The following is a 24843-nucleotide window of genomic DNA, read 5'->3' on the forward strand; positions in this document are numbered from 1 at the left end:
TTACTGCTGTTTGCACACTCGTACTGATGGCTCGATGCTCGTCTGTTGCTAGAGATTCGCGCCTCTACTGATTTAGCTCAGATGTAGTAGAAGAAATGTTCCCAGCAACAACTAGTGGCGGGATGGTGGGAAGATTTTAATGTGAGCATTGAGGTAACGCAAGATTTACCTCCTGTTGCCCAATGGTGATAAATGGCTGCAATATGCAATAGACTATGAGACAAATAAGTAATTCGTACACAGGCTCACACATTTTATTTTAATGTAATGTTCAATAGTTATGTCAAGTTAGTAATGGATGAATGTTCTCCAGATGGAATTGGCTATTGCTCCTGTCAGATTGACCAGACTATTGCAATAATTGTAACAGGCTCTGTTACTTTTTTGTAAATCGCCCACTGATATTTGTGTAGGTTTTTTAATGCAGATTGAAATCTTAAGACTAGTTAGAACCTAGCTATAGGTTGCAGGGGGGAAATTAGAAGGGTAGAGTGAGACGACAAATTCAAAGAGCCTACTTTTCTATGCTCAAGGGGAGAGAGAAATAGCTAGACTGTTTTACTCTTCAACTCAATACTATGGTTTTCAATTTCATAAAGCAGTTGGTGTTTCTTAACCAGGCAAAGCTAAATAGTAGTCTGGTGGTTACGGGGACAGAGCCTGCCTTGCCTGTCTGCCCACACTCATTGCTTTGCATCGCAGCAGCTCACCAGCTGATGTAGACTGTGGCGCGTCCTTCCCACTGCTAGAGAACAGAAGCCTTGCTGCTCTGCGCACACAGTTCTGCTAATATTCTGCTTATCCTAGTAGCATACTCAGTCCAAGTGAAAATACAAGTCACAAAAAGGCGAGTCAGTCACCAATGGTCGAGTCAGAAGTCATGAAAAATTGGGCTCCAGTACTTCCACACTGCTGTGAAGTGACAAAAATGTATAGCAAGCAAGAAGTGGGTGAAAACTGTGGAGGAGGTTTTTACATCAATACCTGTCAAGTTTGGGCATCTACTCAATAAAACAGGTTATTATTCATGTTCTGTAGCTATTTTAGGTGTGAATGTATTCTAATCTGATTTGGAAGAACTTGTGGGGGCTTAAGGATATTCTGCCCCCATAGTTTCTGTCTGGCCCTGTTTATCTATGTGTGGTGTCACGAGAAACTTATCCACTTACATGCACTGGGATGTAGATGTCATAGTTGTTCCCAGAGTCAACATCGATGGCGTGGAAGCCAGCAATGGAGCCATAGATGACTTTCAACCTCTGACCTTCCTCCACTGTGAGGTCTACCAACTGGGGCCTGTGGGGCAGGTCACCAAAGGACTAGAGGAGAGTAGAGAGAGAGAGAGATGGGAGATGGAAAGCGAGAGGAGAAAGAGGGAGAACATAAGGGGGTTTGAATGTTGTTCTGGTTGACTGGCTGAGGGGAAATAGAACACCTGGCACTCAGAACAATAAGGCAGGAAAAGTGAGACCTACCTTGAAGGCCATGAATTTGTGATAAGGCTTGGGTGCCCAGGCATATACCTCAACCGCATTCTTCATAGCTATCACCAAGAACTTGATCCTCTCATATTTCACTAGACACAAACAACAAAGCGGGATTAGAGCCTTTATATATTACCACAAATAAACACTACCAAAAAGGAAAAAAACATTTGTGTAAATATACATGGTTGGAAAATGCATTGATAATAGATACACGGTTCAATAACGGGTCACATCACTGTTACTCCGTCTCCTCCCTTCCTTTACTCACCCACTTTGTAGTGGACACATCCCTCCATCTCCCCTACAGTGGTCCAGCCCTGCTTCTTCTCCACCTCCGGGTCATTGTGGAGGATCTTGTTCCTCAGCCAGGCCAGGTAGTACACACGCACCTTGTTCTTCTTACCTGGGACGGACACACACACACACACACACACACACACACACACACACACACACACACACACACACACACACACACACACACACACACACACACACACACACACACACACGTTATACAGTGGATAAGAAAAGGGGCTGAGCAGCAACAGATGGAGTTTGTGATGCACAGGTCCTTGTCAAATCAAATCTAATTTTATTGGTCACATACACATACTTAGCAGATGTTATTGCGGGTGTCGTGAAATGTTTTTGTTCACAGCTCTAACAGTGCAGTAATATCTAACAATTCACAACAATACACACAAATCTAAATGTAAAATAATGGAATTAAGAAATATATAAATATTAGGACGAGCAATGTCTGAGTGGCATTGACTAAAATACAGTATATACATATGAGACGAATAAAGCAGTATGTAAACATTATTAAAGTAACCAGTGTTTCATTATTAAAGAGACCAGTGTTCCATTATTGAAGTGACCAGTGATTCCATGTTTATATACATAGGGCAGCAGCCTCTAAGGAGCAGGGTTGAGTAACCGTGTGGTAGTGATGACTATTTAACAGTCTGATGGCCTTGAGATAGAAGCTGTTTTTCAGTCTCTCGGTCCCAGCTTTGTGCACCTGTACTGACCTCGCCTTCTGGATGATAGCTGGGTGAACAGGCAGTGGCTCGGGTGGTTGTTGTCCTCGATTATCTTTTTGGCCTTCCTGTGACATCGGGTGCTGTAGGTGTCCTGGAGGGCAGGTAGTTGCCCCTGGTGATGCGTTGTGCAGACTGCACCACCCTCTGGAGAGCCCTGCGGTTGCGGGTGGTGCAGTTTCCATACCAAGTGATGATACAGCCCGATAGGACGATCTCAATGGTGCATCTCTAAAAGTTTGTGAGGGTCTTAGGAGCCAAGCTAAATTTATTCAGCCTCCTCTGAGGTTGTAGAGGCACCGTTTTTTTAATTTATTTTTTATTTTTTTTACCTTTATTTAACCAGGCAAGTCAGTTAAGAACATATTCTTATTTTCAATGACGGCCTGGGAACAGTGGGTTAACTGCCTGTTCAGGGGCAGAACGACAGATTTGTACCTTGTTAGCTCGGGGGTTTGAACTCGCAACCTTGCGGTTACTAGTCCAACGCTCTAACCACTAGGCTACGCTGCTGCCCCCCACACAAGTCTGTGTGGGTGGACCATTTCAGATCGTCAGTGACGTGTACGCCAAGGAACTTGAAGCTTTCCACCTTCTCCACTGCGGTCCTGACGATGTGGAGAGGGGGGTGCTCCCTCTGCTGTTTCCTGAGGTCCATGATCAGCTCCTTCACTTTGTTGACATTGAGGGAGAGGTTATTTTCCTGGCACCACTCTGCCAGGGCCCTCACCTCCTCCCTGTAGGCGGTCTCGTCATTGTTGGTAATCAGGCCTACTATGGTTGTGTCGTCTGCAAACTTGATGATTGAGTTGGAGGCGTGCATGGCCACGCAGTCATGGGTGAACAGGGAGTACAGTAGGGGGCCCGTGTTGAGGATCAGTGAAGTGGAGGTGTTGTTTCCTACCTTCACCACCTGGGGGCGGCCCGTCAGGAAGTCCAAGACCCAGTTGCACAGGGCGGGGTTGAGACCCAGGGCCTCTAGCTTAATGATGAGCTTGGAGGGTACTATGGTGTTGAATGCTGAGCTATAGTCAATGAACAGCACTCTTACATAGGTATTCCTCTTGTCCAGAAGGGACAGGGCAGTGTGCAGTGTGATGGTGATTGCATCGTCTGTGGATCTATTGGGGCGGTAAGCAAATTGAAGTAGGTCTATGGTGACAGGTAAGGTGGAGGTGATATGATTCTTAACTAGCCACGGGTGTATTCAGTTGAAATGAAACGTTCAGAACGTTGCAGATAAAAAGGCCAAATGTAGAGCTAACAGATTCTATCTGAAGATTTTGTGACAATCCTGAACGGACCCCAGGTGAGCGCAGAGTGTTGTTCAAGTGCTGAGCAGTACTAATCACCTGATATGGTGATGAGCAGGTTCAGTCCCTCCAGGACATCCATTTGTTGAAACCTGCGGGAATTGATGAGGGGGTAGACCTTCCCCTGACCACTACGGTCCAGCAGCTTCAGACCGTTCTCCGTCCCCACCAGCAGGTTCACACCTGGGAATCACACACAGATACAAATATTCCCAAAATGCAAACAATCAGGACCTACAGGAAATATGTAAAATATGCTCATGGTGGATGGAATAACATGATTACAGTGTTGGCTATAGCTTAGACCAGCATGCCGTCTGTCTCACCCCAGAGAGCAGCACAGAGGATCTCAGAGTTGAACCTCTTCTTGTACTTGCGGATCTCGGGGGTGTCGCTGTGGGGGCGTGTGTTGGTGGGGTTCACATTCACCATGGAGCCTTTCCTCACCTCCATCTTCAGCTGCTCAAACCTGGAGCCCAGGCCTGGACACAGCAGGAGGGAGGCAGAGAAGCAGGCAAAGTTTAGAGGGAAGAGGAGAGAAAACTTCCTTAAGGGACAGATATTGAATCAAGCTACTGTGGGCAAATGCTGCCCTCCTGCTGTGAGACATTTCATTGACTCAGATTTACTAACAGCAGTAAAGTAAAAGATGCTGGATTGTGAGCCGAGTAATGAAGCTAGAGACTAGAATAGGGAACTAAGGAATTGAGGGTGTATAGGGGAACCTCATTTAACCTCTTGATAATGAGACATTCTGTCTGTACTTACTGCCCACAGAGATGGCATCCGCAGTGTCACCTGGTGGTTGGTACATGCCCAGGTCAACAAAGGTGGTGAAGGAGGACTTGCCACTTGACGCCTTGACTAGACCCCTGGACTGATACTGGAGGAAACAGGAAGGAAGGGAGAGAATGGAGTTTTGGGCAGAGAACCATGTCCATGATTGTACTTGTATTCAGGGAGACAGTCAGAGAGACTCACATCATAGACAGAGTCTTTCCCAGGGGAGGAGTGGGAGGCGGAGTCAGTGGGGGAGTGGGAGGGCTGCACCACATCAGGCAGGTTGGTGTATCCATTGTGGCTCCGCTTCTCTGGTGTCTGCCAGGCAACGGGGACAAACCAGTCACAATGGCCCAACACAACCTCCTACATAAAGAGTAACCTGACCAACCACACACATTTACACAACTCCACACATATGCATGTATACATATGTGTGTTTAATACAGATGACTTCTCTCTAGTCCAGTAGGCTACTTCCTGAAAGACATAACTCACCCTCTGCACCAGCATGGTCTGGTCCCTGTAGACTCCAGCCTGCCCCTCCTCCCCTCCCTCGCCCTCCTCCTCCTCATGAACCACCATGGTGTTGACCGAGTCAGTGTCGGCATCCCGGGGACTAAAGACAGACAGGAGAGGATGTCAAGGAGGAAGGAAAATGACAGAACAGCAGAGGATATGAAGTAGACAGGAAAATGAAAGAAGGGAAGGTGAGAGTGGCGGTATAAAGAGGGTAAAAATGGTCTTTCGATGGCTTCTTGTGTGAATAATGACGTCTCTCCTTTCAATGTAATTATTTACACAAGAAGCCGCCTCCCCTTTCAATATCATTATTCACATGAGAAGCCGCCTCCCCTTTCAATGTAATTATTTACACAAGAAGCCACCTCCCCTTTCAATATTATTATTTACACGAGAAGCCGTCTCTCCTTTCAATATCATTATTCACACGAGAAGCCGCCTCCCCTTTCAATGTAATTATTTACACAAGAAGCCGCCTCCCCTTTCAATATCATTATTTACACGAGAAGCCGTCTCTCCTTTCAATGTCATTATTCACACGAGAAGCCTCCTCCCCTTTCAATATCATTATTTACACGAGAAGCAGTCTCTCCTTTCAATATCATTATTCACACGAGAGGCCGCCTCCCCTTTCAATGTAATTATTTACACAAGAAGCCGCCTCCCCTTTCAATATCATTATTTACACGAGAAGCCGCCTCCCCTTTCAATGTCATTATTCACACGAGAAGCCGTCTCCCCTTTCAATGTCATTATTCACACGAGAAGCCGTCTCTCCTTTCAATATCATTATTCACACGAGAAGCCGTCTCCCCTTTCAATATCATTATTTACACGAGAAGCCGCCTCCCCTTTCAATGTCATTATTCACACGAGAAGCCGTCTCCCCTTTCAATGTCATTATTCACACGAGAAGCCGTCTCCCCTTTCAATATCATTATTCACACGAGAAGCCGTCTCCCCTTTTTTCTCCTTCCTGTTTGTCAGTGTGTGTGTTCTCCCACCCTGGTACTGACCGGTCTGTAGGGCTGTCCTCCTCCTCATTCCCCTCTCCACTCTCACTCTCCTCACTGCTCTCACTGCCTTCTGAGGATGAGGAGTAGTCGTTGGCCTTAACCGGAGGTCTGGGCTGCTCCTCAGGACGCTCCTTAGCATACAGCCCATGGTCCTGAACACACACATACACGACACACAGACGACAGGTTTTGCCAGCATACTAGGACTATGACAGGCATGTGTAACTTAACACAGCAGCCTGACATAATGAAGCCAATACATGTGTATCACAGCACACACACAGATACTAACCTCTCCTATAGCTCTCTTGTAACTCTGTGCATTGGAAGAAGCAGTGGACAAACAGGGAAGTGAGCGGTGTAGGAAGAGAGAAAAAGAAAAGTGCAGAGAATAGGATATGAAAAAAAGAGAAGCTGTTAGTGTAGGAGTCAATATCCAGTAAAAGATCCGCTGTAGGGTTGGGGAGTGAGTGCAGGTGTTACAATAGTGCAGAATAGTCAGTGAAAACTCATTTAAAATGTGATAAGCTGAAAAGAAGATGCGTGTGAACAGCTGACAAATGGGAAGGGTGTGTAAAGTGTCTGAATATCCTTCATGCAGTGTTCACAGTGAGGGTGTTCTACAGGTGAGGGGTACTTACAGCAGGGCGACTGGGGCGGGACGACGTGCGAGACTCCCCTGGCTTGTGCCCCGCCATGCGCCCGTCATGGCCTAGTATGGGGGAGTCTATTTTGGAGGAGCCTGAAACCAACATTCTGAATGTTAACATGGAATTGCTAACATCATTGCTGGGACTTGTTTTCATTCCATAAGAGGAATCAACAGAAAGAGAAGGAGATAGATAAGCAGAATCACAGAGAATGTGATAGACTCACTGAGTATCCGGTGCCTCTCCAGAGAGCCAGTCTGGGGTAGATTGGATACGAGGTTCATGCTATCTCCTCTCTCCCAGCGGTCATTGCGGCTGAGGTCTGGGTTGCTGTTACAAGGAAGAGATAAGATTATTAGTTATTAAAACCTCAAGAGGTGAATATCATAACTCTGTCATGATCTACCATCATCCATGGGTCATGATTGGAATCAGAATAGTCTTCTGACACGTGTTTAAAATGTGAATGTATTGCCAAATGAGCTCATGAGTGAGACAGGGAGTAAAACTTTCTGTTTGGTGCATGATTTCTGAGTGTTGTTTAGGTTGTTTAATTCTCTAAACACTGCTTGCCCGCTAAATAGTTTCATCGAAAACGTCACCAGATACCTCGACGCTAGCATGTAGTGCATAAAATAGGAATAAACACGTGCCCTTTCTGAAGAGGGAGGGAGAGACTGGGAACAGGCTTTGGCAGAGGGAGGTATGGACTTCTTTAAGACCGATTGGAAAGTGTTTGCCGCCAAAACCTAAATCAAGTAGCGGGAGATTTGGTTCTAGGAGCCGGAATTAGAATGAGAGTAGCTTAGATTTGTCCGTCTGAGTTACCTGGCTCTGACTGGATGCCTGATGCCAGACGATAGGTTGGTGTTGAGAGCTGTGGCAATGGAGGCTGTCCTCTGGGGAATCTGCGAAAGATAGAGAGATATCCGACATGACTAAATACACTATATGACCAAAAGTATGTGAACACCTGCTCGTCGAACATCTCATTCCAAAATCATGGGCATTAATATGAACTTGGTAGCCACTTTGCTGCTATAACAGCTTCCACTCTTCTGGGAAGGCTTTCCACTAGATGTTGGAACATTGCTGCTATAACAGCCTCCACTCTTCTGGGAAGGCTTTCCACTAGATGTTGGAACATTGCTGAAGGGACTTGCTTCCCCGCAGTGCCAGACCACGCAGTCTGCATTCCAATTCATTCCAAAGGTGTTCGATGGGGTTGAGGTCTGGGCTCTGTGCAGGCCAGTCAAGTTCTTCCACACCGATCTCAACAAACCATTTCTGTATGGACCTCGCTTTGTGCACGGGGACATTGTCATGCTGAAACAGGAAAGGGCCTTTCCCAAACTGTTGCCACAAAATTGGAAGCACAGAATCGTTTAGAATGTCATTGTATGCTGTAGCATTAAGATTTCCCTTCACTGGAACTAGGGGCCTAGCCAGAGCCATAAAATGGTGCATTCTCCTGGCATCCGCCAAACCCAGATTTGGCTGTTAAACTGCCAGATAGTAAAGCATGATTCATCAATCCAAAGATTGGGTTTCCACTACTCCAGAGTCCAATGGTGGTGAGATTTATACCACTCCAGCAGACGCTTGGCATTGTGATCTTAGGCTTGGAAGCTCCCGACGAACAGTTTTTGTGCTGACGTTGCTTCCAGAGGCAGTTTGGAACTCGGTAGTAAGTGTTGCAACCGAGGACAGACAATTTTTACACACCACACGCTTCAGCATTCGACGGTTCCATTCTGTGAGCTTGTGTGACCTACCACTTCACGGCTGAGCCGTTGTTGCTGCTAGACAGTTCCACTTCACAATAACAACACTTACAGTTGACCGGGGCAGATTTAACAGGGCAGGAATTTGACACACTGACTTGTTGGAAAGGTGGCATTCCATGATGGTGCGATGTTGAAAGTCATTGAGCTCTTCAGTAAGGCCATTCTACTGTCAATGTTTGTATATGGAGACAGCATGGCTGTGCGCTTGATTCTATACAGGTCAGTAACAGGTGTGGCTAAAACAGCCGAATCCACAAATTTTAAGGGGTGTCCACATACTTTTGTATATACAGAACCAGTCCAAAGTTTGGACACACGTAAACATTCAAGGGTTTTTCTTTATTTGTACTTTTTATTTAAACTTTATTTAACCAGGTAGGCCAGTTGAGAACAAGTTCTCAATTACAACTGCAACCTGGCCAAGATAAAGCAAAGCAGTGTGACAAAAACAACACAGAGTTGCACATGGGATAAACAAATGTAGTGTCAATCTGTATACAGTGTGTGCAAATTAAGTAAGGAGGTAAGGCAAAGAAATAGGCCACAGAGGCAAAGCAATTACAATTAACACTGGAGTGATAGATGTGCAGATGAGGATCTGCAAGTATAAATACTGGTGTGCAAAAGAGCAGAAAAAAACTAAAACATATGGGGATGCGGTAGGTAGTTGGTTGGATGGGCTATTTACAGATGATCTGTGAGCTGCTCTGACAGCTGACGCTTAAAGTTATTGAGGGAGCTGTAACTCTCCAACTTCATTGATTTTTGTCATTCGTTCCAGTGATTGGCCGCAGAGAACTGGAAGGAAAGGCGGCCTAAATGCGGTGTTGGATATGGGGATGACCAGTGAAATATACCTGCTGGAGCGTGTGCTACAGGTGGTTGTTGCTATAGTGACCAGTGAGCTGAGATAAGGAGGGGCTTTACCTAGCAAAGACTTATGGATGACCTGGAGCCAGTGGGTTTGGCGACAAATATGAAGCGAGGGCCAGCCAATGAGAGCATACAGGTCGCAATGGTGGGTAGTATATGGGGCTTTGGTGACAAAATGGATGGCACTGTGATAGACTACATCCAATTTGCTGAGTAGAGTGTTGGAGGCTATTTTGTAAATGACATCGCCGAAGTCAATGACATCGCCGATAGTCAGTTTTACGAGGGTATGTTTGGCAGCTAGAGCGAAGGAGGGATTGTTGCGAAATAGGAAGCCGATTCTAGATTTAATTTTGGATTAGAGATGCTTAATGTGACTCTGGAAGGAGAGTTTACAGTCTAACAAGACACCTAGGTATTTGTTGTTGTCCACATATTATAAGTCAGAACCGTCCAGAGTAGTGATGCAAGTCAGCCGGGCGGGTGCGGGCAGCGAGCGGTTGAAAAGCAAGCATTTGGTTTTACTAGCATTTAAGAGCAGTTGGAGGCCAAGGAAGGAGTGTTGTATGGCATTGAAGCTCGTCTGAAGGTTTGTCAACACAGTGTCCAAAAAAGGGCCAGAATTATACAGACTGGTGTCGTCTGCGTAGAGGTGGAACAGAGAATCACCAGCAGCAAGAGCGAAATCATTGATAAATACAGAGAAAAGAGTCGGCCCAAGAATTGAACCCTGTGGCACCCCCATAGACTGCCAGAGGTCCAGACAACAGGCCCTCCAATTTGACACACTGAACTCGGTTTGAGAAGTAGTTAGTGAACCAGGCGAGGCAATCATTAGAGAAACCAAGGCTGTTGAGTCTGTCGATAAGAATACAGTGATTGACAGAGTCGAAAGCCCTGGCCAGGTCGGTGAAGAAAGCTGCACAGTACTGTTTTTTAAAAATCTATGTTAGTTATGATATCGTTTAGGACCTTCAGCGTGGCTGAGGTGCACCCGTGACCAGCTCGGAAACCGGATTGCATAGTGGAGAAGGTACGGCGGGATTAGAGATGGACGATGATCTGTTTGTTCACTTGGCTTCCGAAGACTTTAAAAAGGCATTGTAGAATAATAGTGATGACATCAAAACTATGAAATAACACATATGGAATCATGTAGTAAACAAAAAGTTTTAAACATGAACATGTGTTGGGGTTGACATCCATTATACTCAAATTGTTACCTCAACATTGTGTGAAACACACAAACAATAACCTAAACGTAGACTAATTTTGCTGGGGGGCAAGAAGGAGATGTGGGATCTTTCTCCCACGTATTTCCATGGCAATTCCATTGTTTTGGTAGATTTCGATTGACCTCTTTACCGCATGTATAGATGCATGTTCAAGTCACCGTCACCAATCAACTGCATTAGTTAAAAACGACTGACTACCACCACTGTATGCTGCCTATGCTACCAGCTTATACAAACGAGAGTTAGCATTTAGTTGTCACTTCTTCTAAACCTGAAAAGAAACTTCTAAATGTTATGCAGGGAAAACTGCCAAATCTGACTTTAGTGACCACATTGTTGGCCTGTTGCAATACATCAATCATGACGGATGACGAATATCCACTTTGTTAAATCTGATTTGCTAATGTGCTCCAATGCGAAGTCCTTCTATCCCTGCGTTCCATTGGCCTCTGACACATGTACACTAGTTGTACAAAACATTAAGTACATCTGCAATTTTCAGGTAAATCAGCTTTAATATTTCAGATAGGTTGTACCTCTCATCAATGTAATTGTCTGCATCATTTTCATTCCCCAAATATATTTTGTAAATATACAGTACCAGTCAAATTTGACACACCTAATCATTCAAGGGTTTTTCTTTATTTGTACTATTTTCTACATTGTAGAATAATAGTGAAGACATCAACACTATGAAATAACACGTATTGAATCATGTAGTAACCTAAAAAAGTGTTCAATCAAAATATATTTTAGATTCTTCAAAGTAGCCACCCTTTGCATTGATGACAGTTGTGCACTCTTGGCATACTCTCAACCAGCTTCCTAAGGAATGCTTTTCCAACAGTCTTGAAGGAGTTCCCACATATGCTGAGCACTTGTTGGCTGCTTTTGCTTCACTCTGCGGTCCAACTCATCCCAAACCATCTTAATTGGGTTGAGGTCGGGTGATTGTGGAGGCCAGGTCATCTGATGCAGCACTCCATCACTCTCCTTCTTGGTCAAACAGCCCTTGCACAGCCTGGAGGTGTGTTGGGTTATTACCCTGTTGAAAAACAAATGATTGTGGGACTAAGCGCAATCCAGATGGGGTGGCGGATTGCAGCAGAATGTTGTGGTAACCATGCTGGTTAAGTGTGCCAAATAAGTCACACAGTATCATGAACAAAGCACCTCCAAACCATCACCCTACTCCATTCTTCACGGTGGGAACCACACATGTGGAGATCATCCGTTCACCTACTCTGCGTCCTCGTCTTATTGGTGTCCTTTAATGGTGGTTTCTTTGTAGCAATTCAACCATTAAGGCCTGATTCACGCAGTCTCCTCTGAACAGTTGATGTTGAGATATGTCTGTTACTTGAACTCTGTGAAGCATTTATTTGGGCTGCAATCTGAGGTGCAGTTAAAACTAATAAAAGTATCCTCTGCAGCAGAGGTAACTCTGGGTCTTCCTTTCCTGTGGCGGTCCTCATGAGATCGCTTCATCATAGCGCTTGATGGCTTTTGTGACTGCACTTGAATAAACATGGAAAGTTCTTAAAATGTTCCAGATTGACTGATATTTATGTCTTGTAGGAATGACGGACTGTCGATTCTCTTTGCTTATTTGAGCTGTTCTTGCCGTAATATGGACATGGTCTTTTACCAAATAGGGCTATCTTCTGTATACCAACCCTAACTTGTCACAACACTGATTGGCTGAAACGCATTAAGAAGGAAATCAATTCCACAAATGAACTTTTAACAAAGCACACTTGTTTATTGAAATACATTCCAGGCGAATACATCATGAAGCTGGTTGAGAGAATGCCAAGAGTGTGAAAAGCTGTCAAGGCAAAGGGTGGCTACTTTAAAGATTCTCAAATACAAAATATATTTTGATTTGTTTAACACTTTTTTTTCTTACTACATGATTCCACATGTGTTATTTCATAGTTTTGATGTCTTCACTATTATTCTACAATGTAGAAAATAGTAAAAAATAACAAATAAACCTTGAATGAGTAGGTGTGTCCAAACCTTTGATTGGTACAATATATCTAAAAGACTAAAACCCAGCAGATGGCCTCTCACCTTGGGCGGCTGTTCGATCTCTGGCAGGCGGATCCAGGGGCCGCGGTCCTCCCTTTTGCGAGGCTGTGGGGCGGGGCTCTCGGAGGTGGGATCAGAGTTCTGTCGGACCAGCTCCCTGGAGTGGACGGGGCGGGGGGTGGGGGAGGGATCCTGGGTGGGGAAGGCGGACATGGTCTTAGTGGGCTGGTCACACAGGGACTGGGAGCGGGGGACAGGGGCAGCGTAGGGCTTCAGCGGGACCAAGTGGGCCATCTGGAACTGCAGCGGTGCAGCAGTGAGGAAGGAGGGAACGGAGGAAGTAAGTATGGAGGTGGAGGAGAGGGCAGGGTCAGGTAGTGAGAGCAAGCAAAATAGAGTGATAGGAGGGAGGATTGTGCAGGGCATTTAGGGATTTTTGCCATTTTATGAAATTTGGGAAATAAGACAATATGAAAGCAATAAGAAGGGAAAAGGTGGGTCCAGGAGGAGGAGAGGGGAGAAAAGGAAGGAAAAGAAGATTGAAAATAAATAAAGGTAAAATAAACATTATTAGACAAGGGTTAATGCAGTCCAAGGAAAAAGACACGGGGGAAGGAAAGAACATCTCATTTTTCTCTCAACTTTGTCTCCATTGTGATAAACCAGTATTTCAACAACATGTCCACACTATATTGTAACAATGGAAACATATTAATAAAGTACACACAAATATATTCCCAGATGAACAAACACCAACACACACCTTGCCCTGTCCCCCCTGAGGCTCAACAGGCCGCTGCATAGGCGGGGTCTGAGAAGCCTGGCCCCCTCCGGATTGGCTGATGGAGTCAGAGCGGGATTGGATGGCAGTGTCAGAGACAGTGTTGCAGATTTTGGGGGAGCCCTGCCTGTTGAGCTTACTGCGCTCCTCCACCTGAGACAGAGGAAAAGAGGAAAATGGAAGGAAATAAAGGGAGAAGTGACGGGGACAGGGAGGGAGAAAGCCCATCACAGATTTTCAACTTTCAGGAAAAAAGATGACACTTAAGGTGATACTGCATAACTGCTTGATGCTAGCTTGTTACAGGATAATTGCTAAATATATCCCTCTGGTATTTATTACTCTAGGTTATAAAACCCTATTTAATGAAAGGTGTGGTCGATAGGGTTATTTAAGTTGAAGTTATAGCATGTTCCACTGTTCATATCCGTGTGGCATTATTGTACCTCTCGGGCCCATGCAGGCTTATTGTTGGGCTCCACGTTCTTGCTGTAGTGGTAGAGGGGCTGGGGCTTCTTGTCCTGTTGCTGCTGCTGCAGAGACACCAGGTAGGCATGCTCCTGCTGCAGCTGCCTCTGCAGACGCTCAGACTGCCTCTGCTCCTCCAGCTGCTTACGCTTGTACTCCTGCACACACACCATGATACGGTCAAAGCAGACTTTTCTAGGCCTGAGCATGGCCAGTACACAAAACACACCCCTTTGACATGCCCCCCAAAACAGACACAATCCTACATACAAAGATGGGGACATCATGCAGGGTACACATAGACAAGGGCCTTATTCTCAGAGTTCTCTCAATGATCCTCTAGTTCTCTCAAGAAATGTTTTCGTAAAATGAAGAAGCAAAATTCAGTATGTTAGTGCAAACCATCAAACTGGAGTGCTTGGCGCCTCTATTGGTGAGAGGTGTGAAGTGCCAGTAGGAGGAGGAGGGTGAGCAGTATGCCCTGCAGGCAGAGGTAGGGGTAGACTAGGGCTGAGGAGAGGAGGTGACTGCAGGATAAAGGAAGGAAGAGAGTTACCATGAGCAGTGCCTGCTCCTGAAGCAGCTGCTGCTGAAGGATTTCTAACTGCCGCTGTTCCTCCTCTAACTTATGTCTTATGAACTCCTGAAGAGAGAGGTGGAGGAGGGGTGAAGAGGGAAAGGAAAGACAATGAAGAAGAAGAGGATAGATATAAATAGACCACGATGTAGGGGGGAAATTATGACTGACATACACTAGTTAGTACACAGCCTTAGTGATTTGTCATGGCTTTAAAATTCTACAGGTTAACTAAAAGCTACTGCAAAAAGGTACTAGCTTTTGTAGTTTGACTGTTAGCCTCTACAATACAAATCCATATAAATTGCATCGCTTCTTCATTTAGGACTCGATGCAGGTTAGTTATCGCTTAGAAACGGGCAATGGTAGGAGAGTTAAATGGTTTATGGAGAAAAGGAGACTATGAGAATTGATTATAAAACGTAGGTTGACTGTGATATAATGGCAGTCACATTGTTACTAAGGTAGAGCAGAAACGAAGCAAGAGGGAGACGCAGAAACTGAGCTCACCCACAGAAAACTAGTCTCTGTATAAATACTCTAATTTAGATCCCTGCTGCCATGGCAACCAGCTCACGGACATTCCACAGCCAGAGTGGCCTGCAGAGTAGGCTACGCCCACACCTCTCCACAATTGGCTGATTGTGCTCCTACGCTTCTCATGGTTGGTTACCTGCTCCCTCTCGGCCAGCCTCCTATCCTCCTCCCTCCTGATATCGTCAAGTCTCCGATGGGGGCCCTTTTCTTGCTGTCTCACCATCTCTCGCTCCTTTCTCTGTTGCTGAGAGGGATGACAGGAGAAAGGGAGAGAAATGAGTGTGGAAGCCACTTTTTATATTATGTTGTGGTTATAATGGATAAACCGTTCGTTTTTTCCCTCCACTGTGAGAGGAAATAAAAGGTGTGAAAGCGCAAGCGAGAGAGAAAGAGCGGGAGGAGGAGGGGGAGATGTTGGTTGTGAGTCACACATGTACCGCCAGCCACTGCAGCTCTGCTCATCTTCTGAGACTGACCTGCTCCCTTATTCAAACACTTGGCCAGTTGTTCTTTTAAACATTTACCGGTCTATTCTTATTAAAAAATAAAATTAAAAAATGTTTTAACTGAAATTCCTACTACTAAGAACTCAAATAGGAACTATCAATGTTTTTTTCAAAATACAGCCATACCAGCAATGCCATAGATGCGGTAAATGCCAGCGAAACACTGACTCTGGTTCATATAAGCTAGTTAGCATACAGAATTCAGTGGTAGTAGTTAGTCGTTTTCAACTGTATTGCTGTTGATTGATGACATGAACATGTGTTGGGATTGACATCCATATGCAAACATTATACTCAAATTTTTACCACAACATTGTGTGAAACAAACAATAGCCTAAACGTATGCTAATTTTGCTGATACTGCTGTTCAGTATCTTTCTCCCACGTGTTTCCATGGCAATTCCATTGTTGTGGTGGAGTTCGAATGACCGTTCCTTTTTATTTATTTTTTTTACCTTTATTTAACTAGGCCAGTCAGTTAACTGCTTTGTTCAGGGGCAGAACGACAGATGTTTACCATGTCAGCTCAGGGATTCGATCTTGCAACCTTTAGGCATGTTCATGTCATCGTCACCAATCAACTTACCTCACCTCGCTCATCAACTCATCCCTGACCGCTGGCTACGTCCCTTCCGTCTTCAAGAGAGCGAGAGTTGCACCCCTTCTGAAAAAACCTACACTCGATCCCTCCGATGTCAACAACTACAGACCAGTATCCCTTCTTTCCTTTCTCTCCAAAACTCTTGAACGTGCCGTCCTTGGCCAGCTCTCCCGCTATCTCTCTCAGAATGACCTTCTTGATCCAAATCAGTCAGGTTTCAAGACTAGTCATTCAACTGAGACTGCTCTTCTCTGTATCACGGAGGCGCTCCGCACTGCTAAAGCTAACTCTCTCTCCTCTGCTCTCATCCTTCTAGACCTATCGGCTGCCTTCGATACTGTGAACCATCAGATCCTCCTCTCCACCCTCTCAGAGTTGGGCATCTCCGGCGCGGCCCACGCTTGGATTGCGTCCTACCTGACAGGTCGCTCCTACCAGGTGGCGTGGCGAGAATCTGTCTCCTCACCACGCGCTGGTGTCCCCCAGGGCTCTGTTCTAGGCCCTCACCTATTCTCGCTATACACCAAGTCACTTGGCTCTGTCATAACCTCACATGGTCTTTCCTATCATTGCTATGCAGACGACACACAATTAATCTTCTCCTTTCCCCCTTCTGATGACCAGGTGGCGAATCGCATCTCTGCATGTCTGGCAGACATATCAGTGTGGATGACGGATCACCACCTCAAGCTGAACCTCGGCAAGACGGAGCTGCTCTTCCTCCCGGGGAAGGACTGCCCGTTCCATGATCTCGCCATCACGGTTGACAACTCCATTGTGTCCTCCTCCCAGAGCGCTAAGAACCTTGGCGTGATCCTGGACAACACCCTGTCGTTCTCAACTAACATCAAGGCGGTGGCCCGTTCCTGTAGGTTCATGCTCTACAACATCCGCAGAGTACGACCCTGCCTCACACAGGAAGCGGCGCAGGTCCTAATCCAGGCACTTGTCATCTCCCGTCTGGATTACTGCAACTCGCTGTTGGCTGGGCTCCCTGTCTGTGCCATTAAACCCCTACAACTCATCCAGAACGCCGCAGCCCGTCTGGTGTTCAACCTTCCCAAGTTCTCTCACGTCACCCCGCTCCTCCGCTCTCTCCACTGGCTTCCAGTTGAAGCTCGCATCCGCTACAAGACCATGGTGCTTGCCTACGGAGCTGTGAGGGGAACGGCACCTCAGTACCTCCAGGCTCTGATCAGGCCCTACACCCAAACAAGGGCACTGCATTCATCCACCTCTGGCCTGCTCGCCTCCCTACCACTGAGGAAGTACAGTTCCCGCTCAGCCCAGTCAAAACTGTTCGCTGCTCTGGCTCCCCAATGGTGGAACAAACTCCCTCACGACGCCAGGACAGCGGAGTCAATCACCACCTTCCGGAGACACCTGAAACCCCACCTCTTTAAGGAATACCTAGGATAGGATAAAGTAATCCTTCTCACCCCCCACTTAAAAGATTTAGATGCACTATTGTAAAGTGGCTGTTCCACTGGATGTCATAAGGTGAATGCACCAATTTGTAAGTCGCTCTGGATAAGAGCGTCTACTAAATGACTTAAATGTAAATGTAACTGTATTAGTTAAAAACGACTGACTACCACCACTGTATGCTGCCTATGCTACCAGCTTATACGAACGAGAGTTAGCATTTAGTAGTCACTTCTTCTAAACCTGAAAATAAACTTCTAAATGTCATGCAGTGAAAACTGCCAAATCGGACTTTAGTAACCACATTGGGTTCTTTATTTTTACTATTTTCTACATTGTACAATAATAGTGAAGACATCAAAACTATGAAATAACACATATGGAATCATGTAGTAACCAAAAAAAAGTGTTAAATCAAATCATGAGATTCTTCAAAGTAGCCGCCCTTTGCCTTGATGACACACTCTTGGCATTCTCTCAACCAGTTTCATGAGGTGTCACCTGGAATGCTTTTCCAACAGTCTTGAAGAAGTTCCCACATATGCCGAGAACTTGTTGGCTGCTTTTCCTTCACTCTGTGGTCCAACTCATCCCAAACCATCTCAATTGGGTTGAGGCCGGGTGATTGTGGAGGCCAGGTCATCTGATGCAGCACTCCATCACTCTCCTTCTTGGTCAAATAGTCCTTACACAGCCTGGAGGTGTGTTTTGGGTCATTGTCCTGTTGAACAACAAATTACCGTCCCACTAAGCGCAAACCAGATGGGGTGGCATATTGCTGCAGAATGCTGTGGTAGCCATGCTGGTTAAGTGTGCCTTGAATTCTAAATAAATCACAAACAGTGTCACCAGGAAAGCATCCCCACACCTCCTCCTCCATGCTTCACGGTGGGAACCACAGATGCAGAGATCATCCGTTCACCTACTCTGCGTCTCACATAGACACAGCAGTTGGGACCAAAAATCTCAAATTTGGACTCATCAGACCAAAAGGACAGATTTACACCAGTCTAATATCCATTGCTCGTGTTTCTTGGCCCAAGCAAGTCTCTTCTTCTTATTGGTGTCCTTTAGTAGTGGTTTCTTTGAAGCAATTCGACATTGAAGGCCTGATTCACAGTCTCCTCTGAACAGTTGATGTGGTCCTTCTGTAGCTCAGTTGGTAGAGCATGGCGCTTGTAACGCCAGGGTAGTGGGTTCAATTCCCGGGACCACCCATACGTAGAATGTATGCACACATGACTGTAAGTCGCTTTGGATAAAAGCGTCCGCTAAATGGCATATATTATTATTATATTATGTGTCTGTTACTTGAACTCTGTGAAGCATTTATTTGGGCTGCAATTTCTGAGGCTGGTAACTCTAATGAATTTATCCTCTGCAGCAGAGGTAACTCTGGGTCTTCCTTTCCTGTGGCGGTCCCCATGAGAGCCAGTTTCATCATAGCGCTTGATGGCTTTTGCTACTGCTCGTGAAGAAACTTTTAAAGTTCTTGAAATTCCGGATTGACTGACCTTCATGTCTTAAGGTAATGATGGACTGTCGTTTCTCTTTGCTTATTTGAGCTGTTCTTGACATAATATGGACTTGGTATTTTACCAAATATGCTATCTTCTGTATACCTTGTCACAACACAACAGATTGGTTCAATTGCATTAAGAAATTCCACAAATCAACTTTCAACAAGGCACACCTGTGAATTGAAATGCATTCAATCAAATGTATTTATGAAGCCCTTCTTACATCAGCTGATGTCACAAAGTGCTGTACAGAAACCCATGTAATGGGTTCTCTCTCTCTCTCTAATTCTCTCTCTCGTTCTTTCTCTCTCTCGGAGGACCTGAGCACTAGGATCATGCCTCAGGACTACCTGGCATGATGACTCCTTGCTGTCCCCAGTCCACCTGGCCGTGCTGCTGCTCCAGTTTCAACTGGCCTGGGCCCTAGGACCATGTCCCAGGACTACCTGGCATGATGACTCCTTGCTGTCCCCAGTCCCCCTGGCCGTGCTGCTGCTCCAGTTTCAATTGTTCTGCCTGCGGCTATGGAACCTTGACCTGTTCACCGGATGTGCTCTGTCCCAGACCTGCTGTTTTCAACTCTCTAGAGACAGAGCGGTAGAGATACTCTTAATGATCGGCAATGAAATCCAACTGCCATTTACTCCTGAGGTGCTGACTTGTTGCACCCTCAACAACTACTGTGATTATTATCATCTATGAACATTTGAACATATTGGTCATGTACTGTTATAATCTCTACCCGGCACAGCCAGAAGAGGACTGGCCACTCCTTATAACCTGGTTCCTCTCTAGGTTTATTCCTAGGTTCCGGCCTTTCTAGGGAGTTTTTCCTAGCCACCGTGCTTCTACACCTGTATTGCTTGCTGTTTGGGGTTTTAGGCTGGGTTTTTGTAGAGCACTTTGTGACATCAGCTGATGTAAGAAGGGCTATAAAAATACATTTGATTTTACTCATCTCAACAATATTTAAAAAACATACTTTAGGTCTGCTTAAATAGAGTTTATAGATGGGTAAGATTTGGTAAATGTGGATTTATATAAAAAAATAATACAAATTATGGTAATTTATGTTCAAACATCAATATTCAATTACATTGAAATGAATGGGTTTTCAGGTTGTGTATGTTACAGTGTGCCTCCAAAGGAATTCTATATTTCAAATGATCCAGGTTCTTCCACCTTGTTTCCCACATATTCAGACATTTTGAGATAATAATGTATGACAAAGTGCAGTTCTCTTTTATTACATAGTGACAACCGCCTGGTTGAGCACATTTTTACAAAATTCTTACTTTTTAGGCTTTTTACATTTTAATTTCTTTTCATATGACTACTCTTCAAGGTCTCTACTAACAGGAATGGTGCAATATTAATCCCTCATCAACTGAATTCCTGCCTCTTATCCCATATATTTTGTGACAGAGTTCTTACAGCCCCGAGTGAGCAAAGTTACAGTGCCACAACACTGAACTGCAGCAATCCAAAAATATACAAAGTATGTTTTTTTGATGCAGTGGGGCTGGGGGAGTTGACCAATTAAGTTAACGTGAAGTTTCTTTTCATATCCACTTCGAAATCCATTGTCAAAACATGCTCTGCCAGCCAGTTGAGAATAGGGCTAAAGGGTTAAAGATGCAGTCCGGGATCTTCAGCACTTACAAATTCTTAACATACTTGTACAAATTCCCATTCGTAACATATCATACGAATTGCATGACGTAGTACACAATTGTCTACAATTTTCAGGGATCCGTTTTGGTTTGTGAGCACTACTTTCAAAACTACTGGCTGAAATTATACAACAGCTCTGGAGCACCACTTTAATTGGCATCGCCCTGAATAGATTTAAGCCGCCTTCTGAAAAGACAATACATCCTCCCTATTAAAACATCTCCCTTAAGAGAGGCTTCCTCATTGTTGTATTAAAACAAGATATAACTTGCTAACGACATGTTTTACATTTAAGATGCTGTTCTTCTCTTTTGTTGTTGCCAATTAATGAACTATCTCCAGAGGACATTCAGCGATAAAAAAATGTTTTCTCTCCCTGAAGAAAAGTTGATACCTGACCTTGTGATAATCAATTCCCATCTACTGCATGTGGTGAATAAAAACATTTGAGATTTAAATCCAGTTGAATTATTTTAGTTGGCACAGAAATTATGTACAATTATTTATTATAATATTAATTATAATAAAAAAATGGCAATATAGATAGCCTTTTAATTGAACTTTTATTTAACTAGGCAAGTCAGTTAAGAACAAATTCTTATTTACAATGACGGCCTACTGGGGGACTGTGGGTTAACTGCCTTGTTCAGGGGCAGAACGACAGATTTTTACCTTGTCAGCTCAGTGATTCGATCCAGCAACCTTTCGGTTACTGGCCCAACGCTCTAACCACAAGGCTACCTGGCAGTACCAACTTGCTAAATTAGCAAGCTTCATATCCTGCTGTATTATGGCATCTTCAAAAACACTGTACAGTGTGTTTTGGCAATATACATAACATCCTAGTACAAGCTCAGTAAACCTGGCTACTGTGAAAACCTTAGAGACTTGGGGTGACATAAATAGCTGTATAAAAGCTTGTGATGATTCATTCTCTGTAAGTTAGAATAAAGTCAGCTGAACCATGTTGGTCACTGGTTTTACCTCAAAGGGTAAAATTGTGGTTTACTTGAACCTGCTAAAGAACACTAGCCGCAGTTGATAAGGCTGTGGTTTTTTGTGACCATGTGTCAGTGGAGTGCTCTCATTTGGGCAAAAGCCAGTCCTCCGTCCTCTCTCCTCCGTGACTCAGAAACCGATAAGTGGTTGAGGTGTGTGTAAATTTGTTAGTAGACAAACAGAAGACAGTCCTACCCTCCTCGATAGCCTCCTTTTATTGATAAAATGTCTTGCACAACTAACTAAATTAGTTTTTAGCACTTCACACATTTATTTTGGGATCCACCCCTGTAAAAGTCATTTCATACGAGTGCATTTGTCCACTTTCCCTCTTCTCACCAACTCTCCTCGATTAACTTTGACCTTTTTCAAAAGGAGGAGAGAGGGCGCAGGAGGTGAGAGAGGATGCCGGAGGACAGAGGGCGTAGGAGGTGAGAGAGGATGCAGGAGAGAGGGCACAGGAGGTGAGAGAGGATGCTGGAGAGAGGGCGCAGGAGGTGAGAGAGGATGCAGGAGAGAGGGCGCAGGAGGTGAGAGAGGATGCAGGAGAGAAGGCGCAGGAGGTGAGAGAGGACGGAGGAGAGAGGGCGCAGGAGGTGAGAGAGGACGGAGGAGAGAGGGCGCAGGAGGTGAGAGAGGACGCAGGAGAGAGGGCGCAGGAGGTGAGAGAGGACGCAGGAGAGAGGGCGCAGGAGGTGAGAGAGGATGCAGGAGAGAGGGCGCAGGAGGTGAGAGAGGACGGAGGAGAGAGGGCGCAGGAGATGAGAGGACGGAGGAGAGAGGGCGCAGGAGGTGAGAGAGGACGGAGGAGAGAGGGTGCAGGAGGTGAGAGAGGACGGAGGAGAGAGGGCGCAGGAGGTGAGAGAGGACGGAGGAGAGAGGGCGCAGGAGGTGAGAGAGGACGGAGGAGAGAGGGCGCAGGAGGTGAGAGAAGACGGAGGAGAGAGGGCGCAGGAGGTGAGAGAGGACGGAGGAGAGAGGGCGCAGGAGGTGAGAGAGGACGGAGGAGAGAGGGCGCAGGAGGTGAGAGAGGACGGAGGAGAGAGGGCGCAGGAGGTGAGAGAGGACGGAGGAGAGAGGGCGCAGGAGGTGAGAGAGGATGCAGGAGAGAGGGCGCAGGAGGTGAGAGAGGATGCAGGAGAGAGGGCGCAGGAGATGAGAGGACGGAGAAGAGGGCGCAGGAGGTGAGAGGACGGAGGAGAGAGGGCACAGGAGGTGAGAGAGGACGGAGGAGAGAGGGCGCAGGAGGTGAGAGAGGACGGAGGAGAGAGGGCGCAGGAGAGAGGGCGCAGGAGGTGAGAGAGGACGGAGGAGAGAGGGCGCAAGAGGTGAGCAAATGTAATTGATATAAGGCCTGTGTGTATTACCTCTTCCAGGCGGCGGCGCTGTTCTTTCTGCTCCTCGATGCGTTTCTGTCGGTCGTGCAGCAGCTGTCTTTTGTGTTCCTCTGGGTCTCGGCGCTGGGCGGCCAGCTGGGCCTGCTGTCTCTTCAGAGCCTCTGATCGCTCCTTGTTCTCCTGCTGCAGACGCAGGAAGTCCCGCCTCAACGTCGACTCACCAGGCACATTCAGAATGGAGGTACTAGAGGACAGAGAGAGAGAGGTGGAAGGGTTAGAGAGGACGATGCAGAGAGACAGAGACATATAGCAGGATGAGGTGATGGAAAGATCATAGTAGAGAAGCAGGAGATTGTGTCATTCATCTCAGGGCAATGTGGTCTTATATTACTGCAGTATTGCTTGGGGTAGTAACGTTGTTGGGGTAGTGTTGTGTTACCTGGACTCTCCGTCTTCCCCACGGTTCTCATCCTCCTCATCACTGCCACTGTACTCATACTCTGTCTCCTCTGAAACAAAGACAGTAAGAGTGAGAACAGAAGTGAGAACGCATAGCATCTACAGTGCATTCGGAAAGTATTCAGACCCCTTGATTTTTCCCATATTGTTACGTTACATTCTTACATTCGTTACAAAATGATTCAATAATGGATTAAATCATGTTTTCCCCTCGCCTCAATCTACTCACAATACCCCATAATTACAAAGCAAAAACATGTTTTTAGAAATGTTTGCAATTTTTTTTTTTTTTTATAATACCCGAAATATATCACATTTACGTAAGTATACCCTTTACTAAGTACGTTGTTGAAGCACCTTTGGCAACGATTATAGCATTGCGTCTTCTTGGCTATGACGCTACAAGCTTGGCACACCTGTATTTGGGGAGTTTCTCCCATTCTTCTCTGCAAATCCTCTCAAGCTCTGTCAGGTTGGATGGGGAGTGTCGCTGCAGAGCTATTTTCAGGTCTCTCCAGTGCTGTTCAATCGGGTTCAAGTCCAGGCTCTGGTTGGGCCACTCAAGGACATTCAGAGACGGGTCCCGAAGCCACTCCTGCATTGTCTTGGCTGTGTGCTGAGGGTCGTTGTCCTGTTGGAAGGTGGACCTTTTCCACAGTCTGAGATCCTGAGTGCTCTGGAGCAGGTTTTCATCAAGGATATCTCTGTACTTTGCTCCAATCATCTTTCACTCAATCCTGACTGGTCTCCCAGTCCCTGCCGCTGAAAAACATCCCCACAGCATGATGCTGCCATCACCACGCTTCACCGTAGGGATGGTGCCAGGTTTCCTCCAGATGTGACAATTTGCTTTCAGGCCAAATAGCTCAATCTTGGTTTCATCAGACCAGAGTATCTTGTTTCACATGGTCTGAGAGTCCTTTAGGTGCATTTTGGCAAACTCCAAGCAGGCTGTCATGTGCCTTTTAATGAGGAGTGGCTTCCATCTGGCCTAGGAAGAGTCTTGGTGTTTCCAAACTTCTTCCATTTAAAAATGATGGGAAGCCACTGTGTTCTTGAAGGACTTTCAATGCTGCAGAAATGTTTTTATACTGTGCACAATCCTATCTCTGAGCTCTACAGACAATTCCTTTGACCTCACGACTTGTGTTTTGCTGACATGCACTGTCAACTATGGGACCTTATATAGACAGGTGTGTGCCTTTCCAAATCATGT

The 24843-nt window shown here is 45.7% G+C and overlaps 1 protein-coding gene across 6 annotated transcripts in view; it reads right to left on the reverse strand.

Moving 5' to 3' along the window:
* The window catches only part of LOC118390164 (misshapen-like kinase 1), a 64160-nt gene that overhangs the window by 10541 nt on the left and 28776 nt on the right, over window positions 1-24843 (reverse strand). For 2 of the 6 annotated variants that reach the window (XM_052457053.1, XM_052457057.1), the window contains exons 10-29: window positions 23608-23677; window positions 23199-23412; window positions 15243-15350; window positions 14549-14635; window positions 13971-14150; window positions 13507-13677; window positions 12786-13043; window positions 7643-7722; window positions 7041-7144; window positions 6806-6906; window positions 6457-6480; window positions 6165-6316; window positions 5125-5245; window positions 4828-4944; window positions 4615-4729; window positions 4173-4328; window positions 3886-4029; window positions 1756-1890; window positions 1476-1576; window positions 1170-1319 (exon numbers count right to left, since the gene is read on the reverse strand). In XM_052457053.1, coding sequence (XP_052313013.1) covers window positions 1170-1319; window positions 1476-1576; window positions 1756-1890; window positions 3886-4029; window positions 4173-4328; window positions 4615-4729; window positions 4828-4944; window positions 5125-5245; window positions 6165-6316; window positions 6457-6480; window positions 6806-6906; window positions 7041-7144; window positions 7643-7722; window positions 12786-13043; window positions 13507-13677; window positions 13971-14150; window positions 14549-14635; window positions 15243-15350; window positions 23199-23412; window positions 23608-23677 — 2588 coding nt within the window. The remainder of the gene's footprint in view (window positions 1-1169; window positions 1320-1475; window positions 1577-1755; window positions 1891-3885; window positions 4030-4172; window positions 4329-4614; window positions 4730-4827; window positions 4945-5124; window positions 5246-6164; window positions 6317-6456; window positions 6481-6805; window positions 6907-7040; window positions 7145-7642; window positions 7723-12785; window positions 13044-13506; window positions 13678-13970; window positions 14151-14548; window positions 14636-15242; window positions 15351-23198; window positions 23413-23607; window positions 23678-24843) is intronic. The other 4 variants (XM_052457056.1, XM_052457055.1, XM_052457054.1 and 1 more) reach the window with 4 other exon arrangements.

Source organism: Oncorhynchus keta, chromosome 11 (genome assembly GCF_023373465.1).
Source record: "Oncorhynchus keta strain PuntledgeMale-10-30-2019 chromosome 11, Oket_V2, whole genome shotgun sequence".
Lineage (NCBI taxonomy): Eukaryota > Metazoa > Chordata > Actinopteri > Salmoniformes > Salmonidae > Oncorhynchus > Oncorhynchus keta.